This window comes from Chiloscyllium punctatum, chromosome 11 (genome assembly GCF_047496795.1).
Source record: "Chiloscyllium punctatum isolate Juve2018m chromosome 11, sChiPun1.3, whole genome shotgun sequence".
In the NCBI taxonomy this organism is placed as follows: domain Eukaryota; kingdom Metazoa; phylum Chordata; class Chondrichthyes; order Orectolobiformes; family Hemiscylliidae; genus Chiloscyllium; species Chiloscyllium punctatum.
The window spans coordinates 38,768,572-38,785,522 of NC_092749.1; the positions used below are offsets into that span (position 1 = coordinate 38,768,572).

Here is a 16,951-nt window from a genome sequence, read left to right on the forward strand (position 1 = left end):
AGAACTATAACCTGGCGTCATGTGACTTCTGACAATGTGACCATGGTTGATCTGATTTTAATTTCACTTCTACATTCCTGTATATCCCCACTAATTTTTCACCTCCTTGGTAATCAAGAATCTATCTACATCTGCCTGAACAACATGTTCAAAACTTGCATCCACTGCCTTCTGAGAAAGGGAATGCCAAAGACTCTCAACCTGCTGAGAGAAAGAAAAATCCTCATCTGTCTTTATTTATTTATAAACTATGACTTAGGTCTGAGAATTCAAACAGTTTTGACATATTTACCTGGACCATTATCCAGGAATTGTGAGACAGATATGTTCTTTTCTGACTCATGCATAACTCGACAACTGACCCCTCGCCATCAATTCCCCCCTTGATCCCATGTGCTGCCAACCCCACCCTCCAATTTCTCACTGTCACCAACCTGACCTGTAGCCTCCACCATTTACCTTCTATCATATACCCATCCCACTGACTACCTGTACTAACCCCTCCTGACTTAGCACCTGATCCATCTACCCACCCAACACCCTAATAGCCTGCCACTCTGCCCAGTTACCCATTTACTCCACTTCTGCTGTCCACTTATTCACTTACCTCGTCCCACCCAACCTCCATGCCAGTCACTTAACCACCTACGCACTCAATCACTAACACACTGAGAAGCTTTGGGACATTACTAGCTCTGGATTCTGGTGAGTAAGAGTTTCAATGCAAATAGAAGATGGACGTTTGCACAGATTCATATCACTGCCCTCTCTTGATGTTTCCTTCTGCTCTAGAGGAGCTCTTTGGAATCCTTCATCAGTCTTTTGGACAGAAAATCATTTGTAGGTAAAAGGATAGTTTATGTTGTCTGGTCCCTGTTGCAAACAGTGGGGTTGGAGGGGTAGTGGTAACTGATCAGAAGGTCTGGGTCATTCTGTCTGATGTTTCCTGTCTAATTACTCAGGTGAGGACATTGCAAATGTCCAAGATCTCTGACTCCAATTCCAAGCTGGAGACATCTATGGGGGTCGCAGGGAAGAGGTGAATTAATATTGGAAACTTAATCTTTCTAGACAATTTGCATGTAGGTCATGTAAATCAGGACTTCCACAGGATTGCAACACATACTTTGGTTGTATATCTGGTTCCTCACTATCTGGGGAGAGGACAATTTGGGCCATATATTTAGAACCATGAGAAACTGAGCTAAAATGGAATTTGATGATTTAGTAGATTTCTTTGATAATTGCATCAGAACATAATTATCCTAAATTGGCATGAACAATTGCTTTGATTTAATGTCAAGGAATTGACTTTAGTAGAGGTATGGCACTTTCACTTTTAATTTTTTAACCTGGGTTTAAATGCAACCATTCTGGGAGTTTCATATGATATTTGATCTTAGTCTGCCAATAGGCAAGGAGGTAAAAACAAAACTTTACATAATCCAGCAGTGATTGTATTAATAATTCTCAGAATTGTTAAGAAAGCTATAAGAATGGCAGGCATGAAAAATATTTGCATTCAATCACGTGATAAGAGATATGTTTCTGAGACTGGGTTAAGAACACATTATTGACACCAGTAGAGAGATGTGTTGCTCAACATCTGACTCTTCGGAGTGCATGAAGCTAACCAAATAGTAAACACATTCCAACACTTAACAGTAACTCTCCTTGCTTTTGGTGTACACTACTTTTGCACTTGACTTGACCTCACCTACTCTTAGTGGAACTGAGCTGAATTATTTTATTTCCAGGCTAAAATGCCCAAGGTGGAGCCTGTTGAGAGGAACACCATCTACCCTGTGGCCATGTCAAGGTTGATTGGTTGTCACTAGGCTGGAGGCAGGAATGCTGCCTTTCCAGATCAGGGAGTCCTTCTTCAAAAAATGGAGGGTCCTGCAAAGGCTAGCAGCCGTGTAGCAGTTTGGGACAGAGATACACAATGCTGGGTCAGTGATTGGTGGTCTGGCTGAGTGCTATCCCTGCATATCCCAACAAAGGAACTAAGGAGCTAGGTTTCAAGGAGCTTACTGGAGGCCATCCAGTGGGCCCAGGGTTCCTGGAAAGGAATAGCTGCTCTGCCCACTACCAGCCACCTAGAGGAAAGCCACTTTGCATGGGCTTTTCCCATCATTGGTCAAGTTCTGCTGATGGCAGGATGAAGTTCATGGTTGGGCATAAATTGTCCGCTTCGAGCCTCAGTTGACCACTGGTGGGCATGACATTCAGTGCCATCTGGTATTGTTGCAGAGTATAGACAGGCTTGTAGGCAGAGAGCAGTCCACCTGCTGGATTTAATGAGCCTACTATCTTCAAATCTGTGAGGTCAGGAATGTAAAACCCAATCAACTGCCTTTGACATTCATAATACAAGATATAACTAGAGAAATAGAATTCATTGTTAATGTAAATCTAATATGGCATACTGTGTAAAGATTTCCGTTGTCCATATAGACAGTTGCACAATTTTATCAATGTAGCAAACAGAAACTGTCACAAATATGTTATAAAAAAAACCTGAAAGACCTGTAGATACTGTAAATCAGAAACAAAAAACAGAAGTTGCTGGAAAAGCTCAGCAGGTCTGCCAGCATCTGTGCAGAGAAATCAGAGTTAACGTTTCGGGTCTGGTTCTCAGGAAGGGTCATCAGACCTAAAATGTTAACTCTGATTTCTCTTCACAGATGTTGTCAGACCTGCTGAGCTTTTCCAGCAACTTCTATTTTTGTGACAAGTATGTTATACTTTAATTACTGATGCAGCCCCAGCTTCACGCATTTACAATTTTTCATTCAGGTTATGTGGCCAAAAGGTAAAAAATATACCTAATCATGTAGGGGGAATTTGTAAAAATATGTATTGTGCATTAGGGGGTGAGACGGAGGGCAGAGTGGGGGATGGGTGACCATGATGCCAATCTGACCGATCGATAGTATCAATCTGAGGAATTGCTTAAATTCTAGGAGAGGCAGCTGGGGCACAATTGGCAAGTAAAGATTGGATGACCTGAAGGTACCTGCATGTATGTTTTGTTCTGGATTTCAAAATAAGCTGACAAGAGTTCATGTCCTTGTCACCTAATGTCCTGACTCATGCGATTATGATATTGAGTGGAAGTTCCGGTTTGGGAGCACTGGTTTAAACTTGCAATGTTTGCTTTCAGAAGTAACTCAGAGAGAAGGAAGGAAAAATCCAGGGATGCAGCAAGATGCAGAAGGAGCAAAGAAACGGAAGTATTTTATGAGCTGGCGCACCAACTGCCGCTACCTCACAGTGTCAGTACCCACCTGGACAAAGCATCTATCATGCGCCTGACAATTAGCTTCTTACGAACCCGCAAACTCTTGAGCTCAGGTAAGATTGATTAAAACAATGCAAAATAAATTAAGGTTATAAGTGAATTTCTTTCTGTATAAATGGAAACCATTGACTCTCATCACAAGCTGGCTGTATACTGTATTACAGATGTCTTACAACGAGCACACACTGTGGATCTGTGCTGACCTACATAAGTCTTCACCTATTAAAATAAATGGACAGATGTTTTAGAGAAACATGCAATTTTCCTAATACTTGCTGTTGGGATATATGGCTTTTCCTTGTCTGACTTCCTGATCTCTCTTATTGGTGGATGATAGGGCAGTACATGTTACGGGACAGGTTGACTGCGCTTAATTTTGATAAGTCACCAGGACCAGATGAGGTGCGCCCAAGGACACTGAGGGAAGCAAGAGTGGAACTTGTGGTGGTATTTGAAATGGTTATGCAAGGACAAAGGGAATTTGAAGGTGTAAGTCTACAAATCATTTAAAGTAGCAGGGCAGGTTGAAAAAGTGATGAACAGAAGTTCTAGGTTTTATAAAAAGGGTCATTGACTGAAAATGGAAGGAATTTAAAAAGAAAAAGCAGAATACAATGGATGCTAGAATTTAAACTAACATAGCATGCTGGAAATACACACCAGATTTGGCAGCATGTCTGGAGGGAAACAGAATTAACATTTCAAATTGCAACTCATTTGGATGAAAGGATACTACTTGATGCATTAGTTGTTCTGTCCACAGATACCATCTGATTGGCTATGAATTCCCAGCATTTGTTTCTCTTTCTGAAGTTACGATAAACCTGTATGAAACCTTGGTTTGGCATCAAGTGGAGCTTTGGGTTCAAATCTGAGCACCAGACCTTTATGTGTAAAGGCTACTTGGGTGGAAAGTGAGGAGAAGGGGACTCCTGCATTGTTCTGGGAAGGAGGGAACACGTGAGGGGAGAAGTGTGGGAGATGGATCAAACATGGCTGAGGCCCTCCACTTAACATTTCAATGAAATATCTTTCGTACCTGCACAATTGGTTATAGTTTGTTAATGTTAAGTTGGTTAATTATTTCAGAAACTAAAAGAAACTGGGTTTGATAATTGCAGGAATCTAAAATCAGCCAAAGTAATTCATTCACGCTGCAGAATTCTTGACTGTGTTTTAAGTGACGTAATCTATTACCATGTGATAGAAAACTTCTAACAGTTGTTCTCCAATGGAATCTGAAACTTATAACTAAAATAATATGCATTTTGACTTAAAAATAACTCCATTAGTTATGTTTGTTATATAACCATGTACAGTACAGTTAAACCTGTTGCTGTTTAAGCATCTCAATTATCTGGATATTGATCCACAGTTTCCATGAATTTGTCTAGAGGTAATATCCGAGGAATAGCAATTACCAGGGGAAAATGAATGTTTGTTATTGAAAAAGCATTTTCAAGTGCTGCATTAACTTCACTACTTCAAGGTGAATTAGCAACACAGACATTTGGCGTAGTTTCGTATGGTTAGAACATCAAGTGGCAGGATGTGGGTTTAAGTCTAACTGAAAGCCCAGTGTATTTCTAATCTTAACAGTGGAAAGATGTTGATCGAAAGGCTCTTGGAAGGCAGGCACCAACAGGCCTGTCTTAGTGACACAAGCTAATTATCATCGAATGTTTTCTATCTTTGAAGAGCCATATCTTCAAAATATCCCAGCATGCAATTCCATGCAATTGATGAAACTTATGATACAGTGACGAACTTCAATAACTAGATATTGATTATTACCTAATTTGGACAAAATGATAGTTTTATTGGGACAGCAAGTTGATTAAAAATAACCCTTTAACAGATTAATAAGTAGAGTTTTGAAAATTACTTAACTTGGCTTATGAACTAGGGTTGATCTTAATTAGGATCATATTTTATTGAAAATAGTGCACTGTTGCTCTGAAAAATTCTGTTGCAAAGATTTTCTGTGAATCTGTGACAGTTGAGTCCATTTATAAGATAACTTGTTATTTTTGGGACAAGTACAGAAAGTGTTAGCAATTTATATCAATAAAATATTTAAGGAACTATATTAAACTGCAATTTAGGTCTTATTTCTTCAGGGACACTGTTTGATCTCGTTAGTTATGAGAGATCGGAAAAGATTTGACATTAATAGACTGTATTCTTTGAGTGAGTTATGGAATATCTTTTCCATACATTATCAGTTCACAGATTCACCCCATTGTCATCTGCCCAACTGTTATCATATTCATGCACAAAGATTATTACAGGGAACTTGATTACTGGCATTGTTATGCCTATAAAAATTACTGTAGGCTTTAATTTCTTCTTTTGTTGGGGACATACAAGCAGTTCCTACCATGAACCTTTCTTTTCACGTCTTCTGGTTTTCATTAGGACTTTATTTGAACCTTAATGCAGTTTGGTTTCTGGGCATATTGAAATTTATCCATGTTGCTGATCTGACATAATGGGTTACTCATATTTTTGCCACTGTCCTATCTTGAATCGCTGCAAGCTATCAAGGTTGGCATCAGGATCTTTTGTTAGTCTCCGAGCCTTCTCTGACAATGTTTGAGACTTTTGTTCCAGCCTAACCAAACAGCTGTTGCTCTGAAATCTTTGCTGGACTCAGGGTTTGATTTGGAATATCTAAGTTCATAACTACACACTGCATTGCTAGCGACAATGTAATCATTCTGGTGATTATTCAAGGATACCATTCCAACACATACTTCTCAAATGAAGCCAGTGGCTGGTTGCTGTTCTCATTCGATCTCGAAGACCTTCTTCAGGGTGAGTTCACTGTTAACTTCCCACTGAATTCCCTCATTGCAACACAGTTATTTGATGAGCTGGCAGATGTTATGACTTTTAGCTTGAAACCAATTCTGTATTATATTTGTTTGCTAGAGGACCCATTCCAATTGATATTTTGCCATATGCGATCTACTCTGAGTGAACACGTCTTAACATCTTGGCAACTTCACTTGTGTTACCTGCTTGATCTCACGTGTTGACTAATAAGGGAAGTATAATAATTGATATTGACTCATATGCAAGTAGAGACTGTTTTTAGCAGAAGAGTGGGGCTGACGTATGCACTACACTGAGGTATACCGACCTGTCAGTTTAATTTTGGTGGTGGTGAAGCTTCTAGAGTCAATTATTTGTGATGGAGTTATTAGTCACATGGAAAAAGATGGCTTACTTAGGAATGGATTTCTAACGGGCAAATCATGTTCAATTAACTTGCTGGAGTTGTTTGAAGATATAGCAAAGTTGATGAGGGTAATGGTGTTGAAGTGGTAGTGTACATGAATTTCTAGAAGGTGTTTGATACAGTGCAACACAACACACTTGTGAGAAAAGTTATAACTCAGAAAAAAGGGCAATAGCAACATGGACACAAGATTGGCTGAGTGATAAGGAACAGAGGAATGATCAATAGACTTTTTGAGCTGGAGAAGGTTTGTAATTGAGTTCCCCAGGGGTTGACATTGGGACCCTTGCTTTTCCTGATTTATATTTTGGTGTGCAGAGGGCAATTTCAAAGTTTGTGGATGACACAAAATGCAAATTTGGAAGCATTGTAAAACTTTAAAAGTACATAAAATTCAGTGGACTGGGCAGTTACATGGCAGATGAAGTTGTGTGCTGAAAATGTGTTGCTGGAAAAGCGCAGCAGGTCAGGCAGCATCCAAGGAACAGGAGAATCGACGTTTTGGGCATCAGCCCTTCTTCAGGAATGAGGAAAGTGTGTCCAGCAGGCTAAGATAAAAGGTAGGGAGGAGGGACTTGGGGGAGGGGCTTTGGGAATGTGATAGGTGGAGGGAGGTCAAGGTGAGGGTGATAGGCCGGAGTGGGGTGGGGGCGGAGAGGTCAGGAAGAAGATTGCAGGTTAGGAAGGCAGTGCTGAGTTTGAGGGATTTGACTGAGACAAGGTGGGGGGAGGGGAAATGAGGAAACTGGAGAAATCTGAGTTCATCCCTTGTGGTTGGAGGGTTCCCGGGGGAAGATGAGGCGCTCTTCCTCCAACCGTCATGTTGCTATGGTCTGGCGATGGAGGAGTCCAAAGACCTGCATGTCCTTGGTGGAGTGGGAGGGGGAGTTGAAGCGTTGGGCTACGGGGTGGTTGGGTTGGTTGGTCCAGGTGTCCCAGAGGTGTTCTCTGAAACGTTCCGCAAGTAGGCAGCCTGTCTCCCCAATATACAGGAGGCCACATTGGGTGCAGCGGATGCAATAGATGATGTGTGTGGAGGTGCAGATGAATTTGTAGCGGATATGGAAGTGTCCCTTGGGGCCTTGGAGGGAGGTAAGGGGGGAGGTGTGGGCGCAGGTTTTGCATTTCTTGCGGTTGCAGGGGAAGGTGCCGGGAGGGGAGGTTGTGTTGGTGGGGGGTGTGGACCTGACACGGGAGTCACTGAGGGAGTGGTCTTTTCGAAACGCTGATAGGGGAGGGGAGGGACATCCGCTGCATCTGATGTGGCCTCTTCTATATTGGGGAGACAGGCCGCCTACTTGCGGAACGTTTCAGAGAACACTTCTGGGACACCCGGATCAACCAACCCAACCACCCCGTAGTCCAACACTTCAACTCCCCCTCCCACTCTACCAAGGACATGCAGGTCCTTGGACTCCTCCATCGCCAGACCATGGCAACACGACGGTTGGAGGAAGAACGCCTCATCTTCCGCCTGGGAACCCTCCAACCACAAGGGATGAACTCAGATTTCTCCAGTTTCCTCATTTCCCCTCCCCCCACCTTGTCTCAGTCAAATCCCTCGAACTCAGCACCACCTTCCTAACCTGCAATCTTCTTTCTGACCTCTCCGCCCCCACCCCACTCCGGCCTATCACCCTCACCTTGACCTCCCTCCACCTATCGCATTCCCAACACCCCTCCCCCAAGTCCCTCCTCCCTACCTTTTATCTTAGCCTGCTGGACACACTTTCCTCATTCCTGAAGAAGGGCTGATGCCCGAAACGTCGATTCTCCTGTTCCTTGGATGCTGCCTGACCTGCTCCGCTTTTCCAGCAACACATTTTCAGCTCTAATCTCAAGCATCTGCAGCCCTCACTTTCTCCTCAGATGAAGTTGTGTGCAGAGAAGTATGAGGTGAGTATTTTCATGGGAAAAACATGAACAGACAATGGATGTAGGTTTCTCACTGAGCTGAAAGGTTCATTTTCAGTTGTTCTGTCATCATACTAGGTAACATTTTCAGTGAGCCTCCAGACGAAGCACTGCTGGTGTTTCCTGCTTTCTATTTATATGTTTGGGTTCTGTGTTCATTGGGTACCCATTCCTTTTGAGTACATTGTATAGGTGATTTTCCTCTGCTCTGCGTAGTTCCTCTGTACTGCAGTGTGTCATGGCTTGTTGGAAAATTGTTCTGATGCAGCTTTGTTTGTGGATGTTGGGATGATTGCTTCTTTTCCTGTAGACGCTGCAGCACAGAGGAACTACTAGAACAGGGGAAAATCACCTATACAGTGTATTCAAAAAGAATGGGTACTCAATGAACACAGGCAAAAGTGAGGACTGCAGATGCTCGAGATGAGAGTTTAGATTAGAGTGGTGCTGGAAAAGTGCAGCAGACCAGGCAGCATCCGAGGAGCAGGAAAATCGATATTTCGGGCAAAAGCTCTTCATCAGCCCTTTCCTGATGAAGGGCTTTTGCCCGAAACGTTGATTTTCCTGCTCCTCGGATGTTGCCTGTCCTTCTGTGCGTTTCCAGCACCACTCTAATCTAGACCCAATGAACACAGTCCACTGATTGCTCAGCAACAAGCCCAAACAAGCAGACAAAACATGTCCATAAACCCTAGCCATTCTCCCCTACATCAAAGGCATCAATGACTGCCAGACTACTCAGACCCTTGGCATCAGGGTAGCCCAGAAACCCACCAACACACTAAAACAGCAGCTAATGAACTTGAAAGACCTCATACAGACAACAAGCAAAACTAATGTCATTTACAAAATACTGTGCAAGAACTGTAACAAACACTACATTGGACAAATAGGCAGAGAACTAGCCACCAGGATACATGAACATCAACTAGCCACAAAACGACATGACCCACTCTCACTAGTATCCTTACATACAGATAAAAAGGACACCACTTTAACTAGGATAACACATCCATCCTAGGACAAGTCAAACAGAGACACACATGAGAATTCTTCAAAGCTACAAATCTTCCCAAAGATGAACAGACAATGTAATGTAAGTGGATACACTTCCAAAGAATGGGCAGGAGCAGAGGGGCTTGATTGTATATTCGCACAGAAAGTGACAAGACCAGTTGAAGAGACCTGTTAATAATGTCTGTAAAATCCTGGGTTTTATTAATAGGAGACTTGGAAGAAGGGGATGATGAACTCATATATTTATTAAACTTCAGCAAGAGTATTATGTACATTACTGAGTGCGACATTATAGGAAGGTTGTGAACACGTTGGAGAAAGTACAGAAAAAATTTCAAACATTGGTTCTTGGGATGAGGAACTTCAGTGATGAAGATAGATTGGAGAATTTTGGACGATTCTCCTTGGAGGGAAGGGTGAGATCTGATAGAATTTAGTTTTGGATAGAGTGGATAGGGAGAAATTGTTCATATTCATAAAAGGAATAAGAATGAGAGGACATAGATATAAAACAATTTACAAAGAAGCAAATGCAATCGAGGAAAAACCTATTCACACATTGAGAGGTTCAGCTTTGGAATGCACTACCTGGAAGTGTAGTGGAGACAGGTTCAAATGAGTCATTGAAAAGGACATTGTTTCTATTTAAATCATCATCCAATATGTAAGGGTAAAGGGAAATGATAGGAGTATGACACAGAGTCCTGATGCTTATTTGAAGAGTGGATTATAGGTATGATGAATGCCCTCATTCTGTGCTGTACTCCTTACTGATTCTGTGATGAAGTGGCAATTATCAATAAACAAGCATGCACATTGAATGTTGGCAGGCTGGGGTCATACAGTACTATTCGTTTAGATGAGAACAGCACAGATTTGTAGCTTGAGCCTGGTACATATACTCTTCAGAGCCTGATTCTACATTGATCAGCACTTTCCCCCATTAAAGCTTTCAGGAAACAAAAGATGTTCTCTTTGTTTAGTCACAAAGCCATGCTTATTGGTTAATCCTGTGTACTTTGAGAATGCAGGGAGGGAAAGAATTCAATGGGAGGAACTGCTGCTCCTGAATTAGGGACTAGATTGAGATTGGTATCACAGGAAATCAGATGGAACAATGGTTTTTTAATAATACTTCCATGTTCAATACAGAAAGTACATCATGTAACTGGAAAATGAAGAATTGATTTAACAGGTTTCAAGTATAGGGTTGTTCTAAAGACTTTTTTGTTTTGTTTTGATTTCCTTTCTCTTGAAGTTTAACCCCGTTCTCTCTGGACTAATTATATAACTTCTTTTTATCTAAATTATCCCTATTTCAGTGATAAATAAGTGTAAGAAGAAAACTATTGGATTTCAAATGCAACTAGATTAACAAAGATTTAAATAGTTGTTGGTCATACAGAATCTGTGTATCAATTGAAGCTTTTCATCTTACACTCATCAGGACAATTTGCAAGAATGCAAAGAAAAAAAAATTACACTGGCTGAGTAGACTGGATGATTGGCAAAGGCATTGTCATGAAACATTCTCTAATTAGATGATGACTGACAGTTAACTGCCAAGTTTAACTTTAGTTTAAGCCTGACAGATTGACTGTGTTCAGTCAAGGCATTGGTCAGAGAAATGAACTAGAGAATAGCAGTCAGCTATTTGAGTCAAAACTCAATATTCTGAATTTTGTTTGTCAGAGCAATGCCTTGACTAATCAGACAACCTGTCTATTTGAAATGAAGCAAAGCATTGTAGTTAATGAAGTCATCATCTAACCATACGTTCTCAATGGCATGCCTCTGTTAGTCTGAGTCCCTGCAGCAACAATTAACATCCCCTACTCCTACAGAATAAAAAACAGCCTTTACATTAATATTTCCTGTAAATTGTCTTGACGAGTACAAGACAAAAAGCTTTGAAAAAATGAATACTTTTCTGCCACATTGACATCTTCAGGCGTTCATGACATTTATTTCAAACTATTTTTAAAGCTTTGAAGATTAAAAAAACACACAATAAAGTACTGAATTCATTCTCAAATATTCAGATATATTAAATTATTACAAAAAGAGCGGTACATCTTTCTGATAATATACTCATGCATTGCCATATGGAGTAATGTAGTAACATTGTAAATTGTTCAAATTCTCTTCTTGGTTGATGTCAAACTGATGTCAATAGTTCAACTTGTTTTTTAAAAATGGCAAAAATAAAGAGAAAGGAATGTTTGTGTTTTCAAGTTTGTACACTCTATTCCTGTCAACATTTGTTTTCTCACAGTGAGATAGAACAGAACATCACTGCCCAAGTCAAATATGTGCACAGCATAATGCTGGTTGAATACACAGGTACAATGAAAAAAACAACTTTGCAAACATAATCAAATTCATTTGACCATCCAGCAGAACCGCTTTGTTTGGGAGTTTTGTTCTTTTACTGAAATACCTTTCCTTCTACAAACAATGGACTGCCAAAGACAATTAAATCTGGAATATTAGTAAATGCAAGCATAAAAGTTGTCATGTGAGATTGAAATGACGAGGGAATTATGTTGGTACAAAAGATTGATTTTCTTTTTGTTTTTATTTATTCCACTGACTTTCTGGATCTCCATATTCTACAAATTATTTTCCAGACAATCAAGCTGTCACCACACCTTTGGAAATAGCTGCTATTAGATGTGTAAGAACAACTTGAGGTGACTGCTCCTCTAGGTTTTCTCTCCCGCTGTACATGGAAACCCTCTGGTTCGGCATCACAACTGTCCTAATCTGTTAGATAGGGACATTATCATGTGGGGATTTTCAGGGATAATCCCTTCTCCCTAGATATTACTGTTTTGGCCACTGGGTTAAAAGCAGTTAAAGCCTTTTTTAAAAAAGATATCTTCTGTTTCAAAATAATCTCACTTGTGAAATGTTGCTTCGTTTGAGCCTGGAATACCACTTAACTAAAGAAAATGGATTTTGTGATGGTAGCCATCAAACTCATTAAACCTTCAGTACCTGGCTTTCATTTTGAGTCTTGCTGGTCCATTTCCAAACTAATCTATTTTTATCTCGAACTTGATGTAAACAGAATTAAAAATAGCACCCTACTGATTTGGCCTGGACGTGGATGAGGTCTGCAGTAATCAGTGCAAAGTTGGAGATATTTAATGTAAAATGATTATTATCTGAAGTTGTAGAGAGCTCCCTTTTATTCAAATGGGATTCTTTGATTCTTTGGTCCTGAATGATTCAAAAAAGTGCTTCAAATTGTATAATTTAGAGCACAGAAAATAGTAAAAATATTCACACTGGAAAAAATCAGCAAACTGTCACTTTTTTTACAGTATTCTTATGACATAATTTGAAATGTTGGGCTCCCATGTAGATGTCCTGCCCACTGGTTGAAGATTTGGGATGATAGTGATAGAGAATGTAAGTTTTCTCCACTATGGGATCATGTTTCTTCCTGTTTCTGATTTTAATGAAGACATTCATTGGCTGTGTTATTCCTATGTGTTTTCTCCTGCAAAGTAAACAAAACGTATAGAGGCAAAATTACCTGGAAATATAAATGCAGGATCAATGTAGATCAGATCAGAATGGGAGGGCACAGAAATACGAAGAACATAGTGAGCTCATGGCTCACAGCAGATACACCTTGGGACTGGGTACACAGTGGTAGATATGTTGAGCATATGATGTAAAAAATCTTTGAGATCAGCACTAAGTCATTTAGGCATATAGCTGAAAAAGAGACTAGAGTCCTGGCAGCACTTGGGGAATTATCCTGAGTGTGCATTAACAAACAAACAAACATTAACAAACAATTTAAAATTTTCAGTCAGGCTCTCAACACTTAGGTTTGCTCGAACCTACATATACAGGGATTTCTACAGGCAAAAAGAACACATCCAGGTATAGCATTTTTCTAAATTTAAGCAAAACATGGGAGGCAATAGTTCCCTGTCGTTGGCGCTGCCTCAACCAATTAGAAGCAGGTTGTTAACTAATCAGAACCCTTTTGTCATGAAACTGTTGCTTCCTTTGCAGTTTGTCATTTTTGCATCTGTCCTAGTAAATACAAGGGAAAAACATAAATAGAAGACTTTTTATTTCTGGTACTGTAAGGGAAAATAATGGCATAATTAGCATGGTTGTAGGGTGTGGGACATTCATGAAAACTATTGTTTGTGTTATGCTTAGACCTTCCCTCCATAGAACATATGTTTTCTGCATTTTGTCGATTTTTCCTTTCCTGTATATTTCCCAATATAAATACAATAGTGAGAATGCAACAGCTCTAACACTAGAGATACTGCGAAAGTACTTCAAATCAACTTTGAAATATATAAAATGTTTATAATTGTCCTTTTTTATTCTTTATTGACATTTCCCACTATTCTTTCTCTTTCCCTTTTTGTCCAAGTTTTAGTCCAACTCCAGTGCAATCAGAATGATGGTGGGGAATTTATGTGTGCTGATACCATTTATGTGTTACTCCCAAAGAAATGGAATGTAATACTTTACTCTTCTGAAAGCTTTGTAAAATGAAGTGAAGATTCCTATTTTAAAAAAAAACATGTGATCTCTCATGCCTTCAAGACATTTAAAATTTACTTGCTAAGCTGAGAAATCTCCGTGCATACCTCAGCCCGAATGTGTATAGTGCTCTCCTGTGCTAGCCAGAGTGCAAATTTAGAGTGATCAACAGGCAAGAATGATGTTGCTAAATGTGAACCGGTTCTTGCAGCTCCCAATCTCAAACCAGAAGCTCAGCAAAAACACAGCCGAAGAAAAAGAACCTGTTCATGTCTTATGTATTTCATGAAATTCAATTCAAAACAGCATCTTCAGCACCTAGCACGTGGTTAGAACTGAAATTCAAAATGATACATTGTGAGAGAAAAATAAGAGCTGGTGAAACAGAAATGGCATTATTTCTAAATTTTTGAATTGAATGCCTGTTGTTCTTCTTTTATCTTGATTTGCACACTTTACATAGATCCTTGTCTTTTGACAAAATAACAATTTAGCCTTTTCATCAATGACTTTTCACCATTACAGTGCTGGTATGGAGTTGTTTAACCTGATTGTATGATATTCAGCAACATAAAAGGTATAGCAACAAAGAGGATTTTTACTGGATGAATAATCTACAGGTTTGAGACTAATTTTCAAGAAGCATTAGTAAAATTCCCATCAAAGCTGCTGGGAAATGTAAACTTGAGTTAATTAATTAAAGAGAAGTAGTCTTAGTAAAATTTCTGCAAAATTATTTTCTTGTAGTAAAATATTTTTGTTTCACTGATGTCCTGCAGGAGAAAGAAATCTGCCAGCCACCTTACCTAATCATCCTGACCTGGTCTGACTCCTATGTGACACTAAACCCCCAGTAAGCCAGTTATGCTTAACCATACTCTGAAAGTCACTCAACTATGTTAAACTCCTATAGAAACAATATGAATAAAACCAGACAAATCTCCCAGCAACAACCTTGGCATCAGACACAGCAAAGATATACATGTAGGAACTTGCACTCAAACTGTATCACAGACTAGTCAAGTAACAGTCCAACATATAGGGTTGCTCACAGAGTCACTTTCATCCAACATCCCAGACAACACAGGACAAATGCAACCCAGCCAATTATTACCTGAATAATTAGCTCTTGATTATCAGCAAAGCCATGGACAGTATCATTTACTATGCTATCAAGCAGCACTTACAACATCACAAACACATTCACTAATACTCATTTGGGTTCCAGAAAAATTCAGCTCCTGACCTCTGTACAGCATTGGTCCAAACGCGAATAAAAGAGCTAAATTCAAAAGGTAAGATTCACTGTCCTTGTCATCAAGGCAGCATGTGACAGAAAATTGGAGTCAATTGGGATCAAGAGGAAAAGACTCTTTATTGGTTGCATTCATGCCAGCATGTCAGAAGATAGCTATGGTTGTTGAATATCAGTCATATCAGTTCTGGAGCATTTCTCAGGAGTGCCTTCGGGTAGTGTCCTAGGCCCAACCATCTTTAGCAGTTTTGTCAATGACCATTCCTCCAACATAAGATTAGGAGTGGAAATGAAAGGAAATGATTGTGCAGTGTTTGGCACCATTTGTGACTCCTCAGGTACTGAACAGAATCCATACCTTTTCGCAGAAAGAGCAAGACAATATTCATGCTCGGAATGATATGTGGCACAAATATTACTTGCCACCTCAGTGACAGTCAATGATCCTCTCCAATGAGACAGAAACTAACAATCTTTCCTTGCCACTCAATGGCATTGCCATCCCTGAAATTCTTGCTATCTGAAGTGGATTAACAATATAAATATTATGGCTGCAAGTGCACATCAGGAGCTAGGAATTCTTGGCAAGTGACAAGTATCTCAAATCCTGACTGTCCAAGACTGTTCACTATCTACAAGGCACAAGTTAGGTATTGGATGGAATATTCTCCACTTGGCTGGATGATTATATCCTGATTTAAGATTACTTACAGTGTGGAAACAGGCCCTTCGGCCAACCCGCCGAAGCGCCACCCACCCATTCCCCTACATTTACCCCTTTACCAACACTATGACCAATTCACCTGACCTGCACATCTTTGGAGTGTGGGAGGAAACCGGAGCACCCGGAGGAAACCCACGCAGACACTGGGAGAATGTGCAAACTCCACACAGTCAGTCGCCTGAGTCAGGAATTGAACCCAGGTCTCTGGCGCTGTGAGGCAGCAGTGCTAACCACTGTGCCACAGTGTCACCCCTAATTACATTGGACTTTGGAATTACATTGTCAATCTTTTGCTGGGTCAAAATCCTGGAACTCCCTTCCTAATGACACTGAAGGTGTACCTACTCCATCTCCTATCCCAATAGACTGCAGGTCAAATAGGCAGCCCACCACCTTCTTGAAGGTAATTAAGGATGAACAGTAAATTTAGTCTATCCAGTTATTCCACACCTCCATAAAAAAAAACAAAATTAAAAACTCCCATACCATCCCTGAGTATCTCTTTTGCTAATGGTAGAACAACCTATCAGAGAAAGCATGATAGTCCAGAGGACTGTCTCTGGGAGTTTACAGCATTGACTCTATAAAACCACAAGGCATCAGATCAAATATGTGCAAACAAAGCTCCAGCCAATAACCACTTTGCATCATTTTTCAAGTGCAGAGTCAATGCTCCATGTTGAACACAACTTGAAGGAAGCATTGAGGATGTCAGTGGACATCTTCAGTCTTCAACACCACTTGCTTCTGACTGAGTTGACTGAGTCCTGAAGGACAGGATTACCAGCTTGGCCAAGCGGTGTGCAGTTTGAGAAGAGCAAAGAGAACAACCTACTTTGCAACTTGCTCTCTCCCAGTTACATTGATTAATGACTGCAATGGCCACCATTTCTTCAGTGTCGCTCGATCAAATCCTGGAACTCTTAGGAATAACAACACTTTAGGACTAGCTTCACTCTATGTATTGCA

General features: G+C 40.3%; 1 protein-coding gene across 1 annotated transcript in view; it reads left to right on the forward strand.

The window, feature by feature from the left end:
* The window catches only part of epas1b (endothelial PAS domain protein 1b), a 142,029-nt gene that overhangs the window by 67,777 nt on the left and 57,301 nt on the right, over positions 1 to 16,951 (forward strand). Inside the window, exon 2 of the mRNA XM_072580651.1 lies at positions 3,167 to 3,357. Coding sequence (XP_072436752.1) covers positions 3,167 to 3,357 — 191 coding nt within the window. The remainder of the gene's footprint in view (positions 1 to 3,166; positions 3,358 to 16,951) is intronic.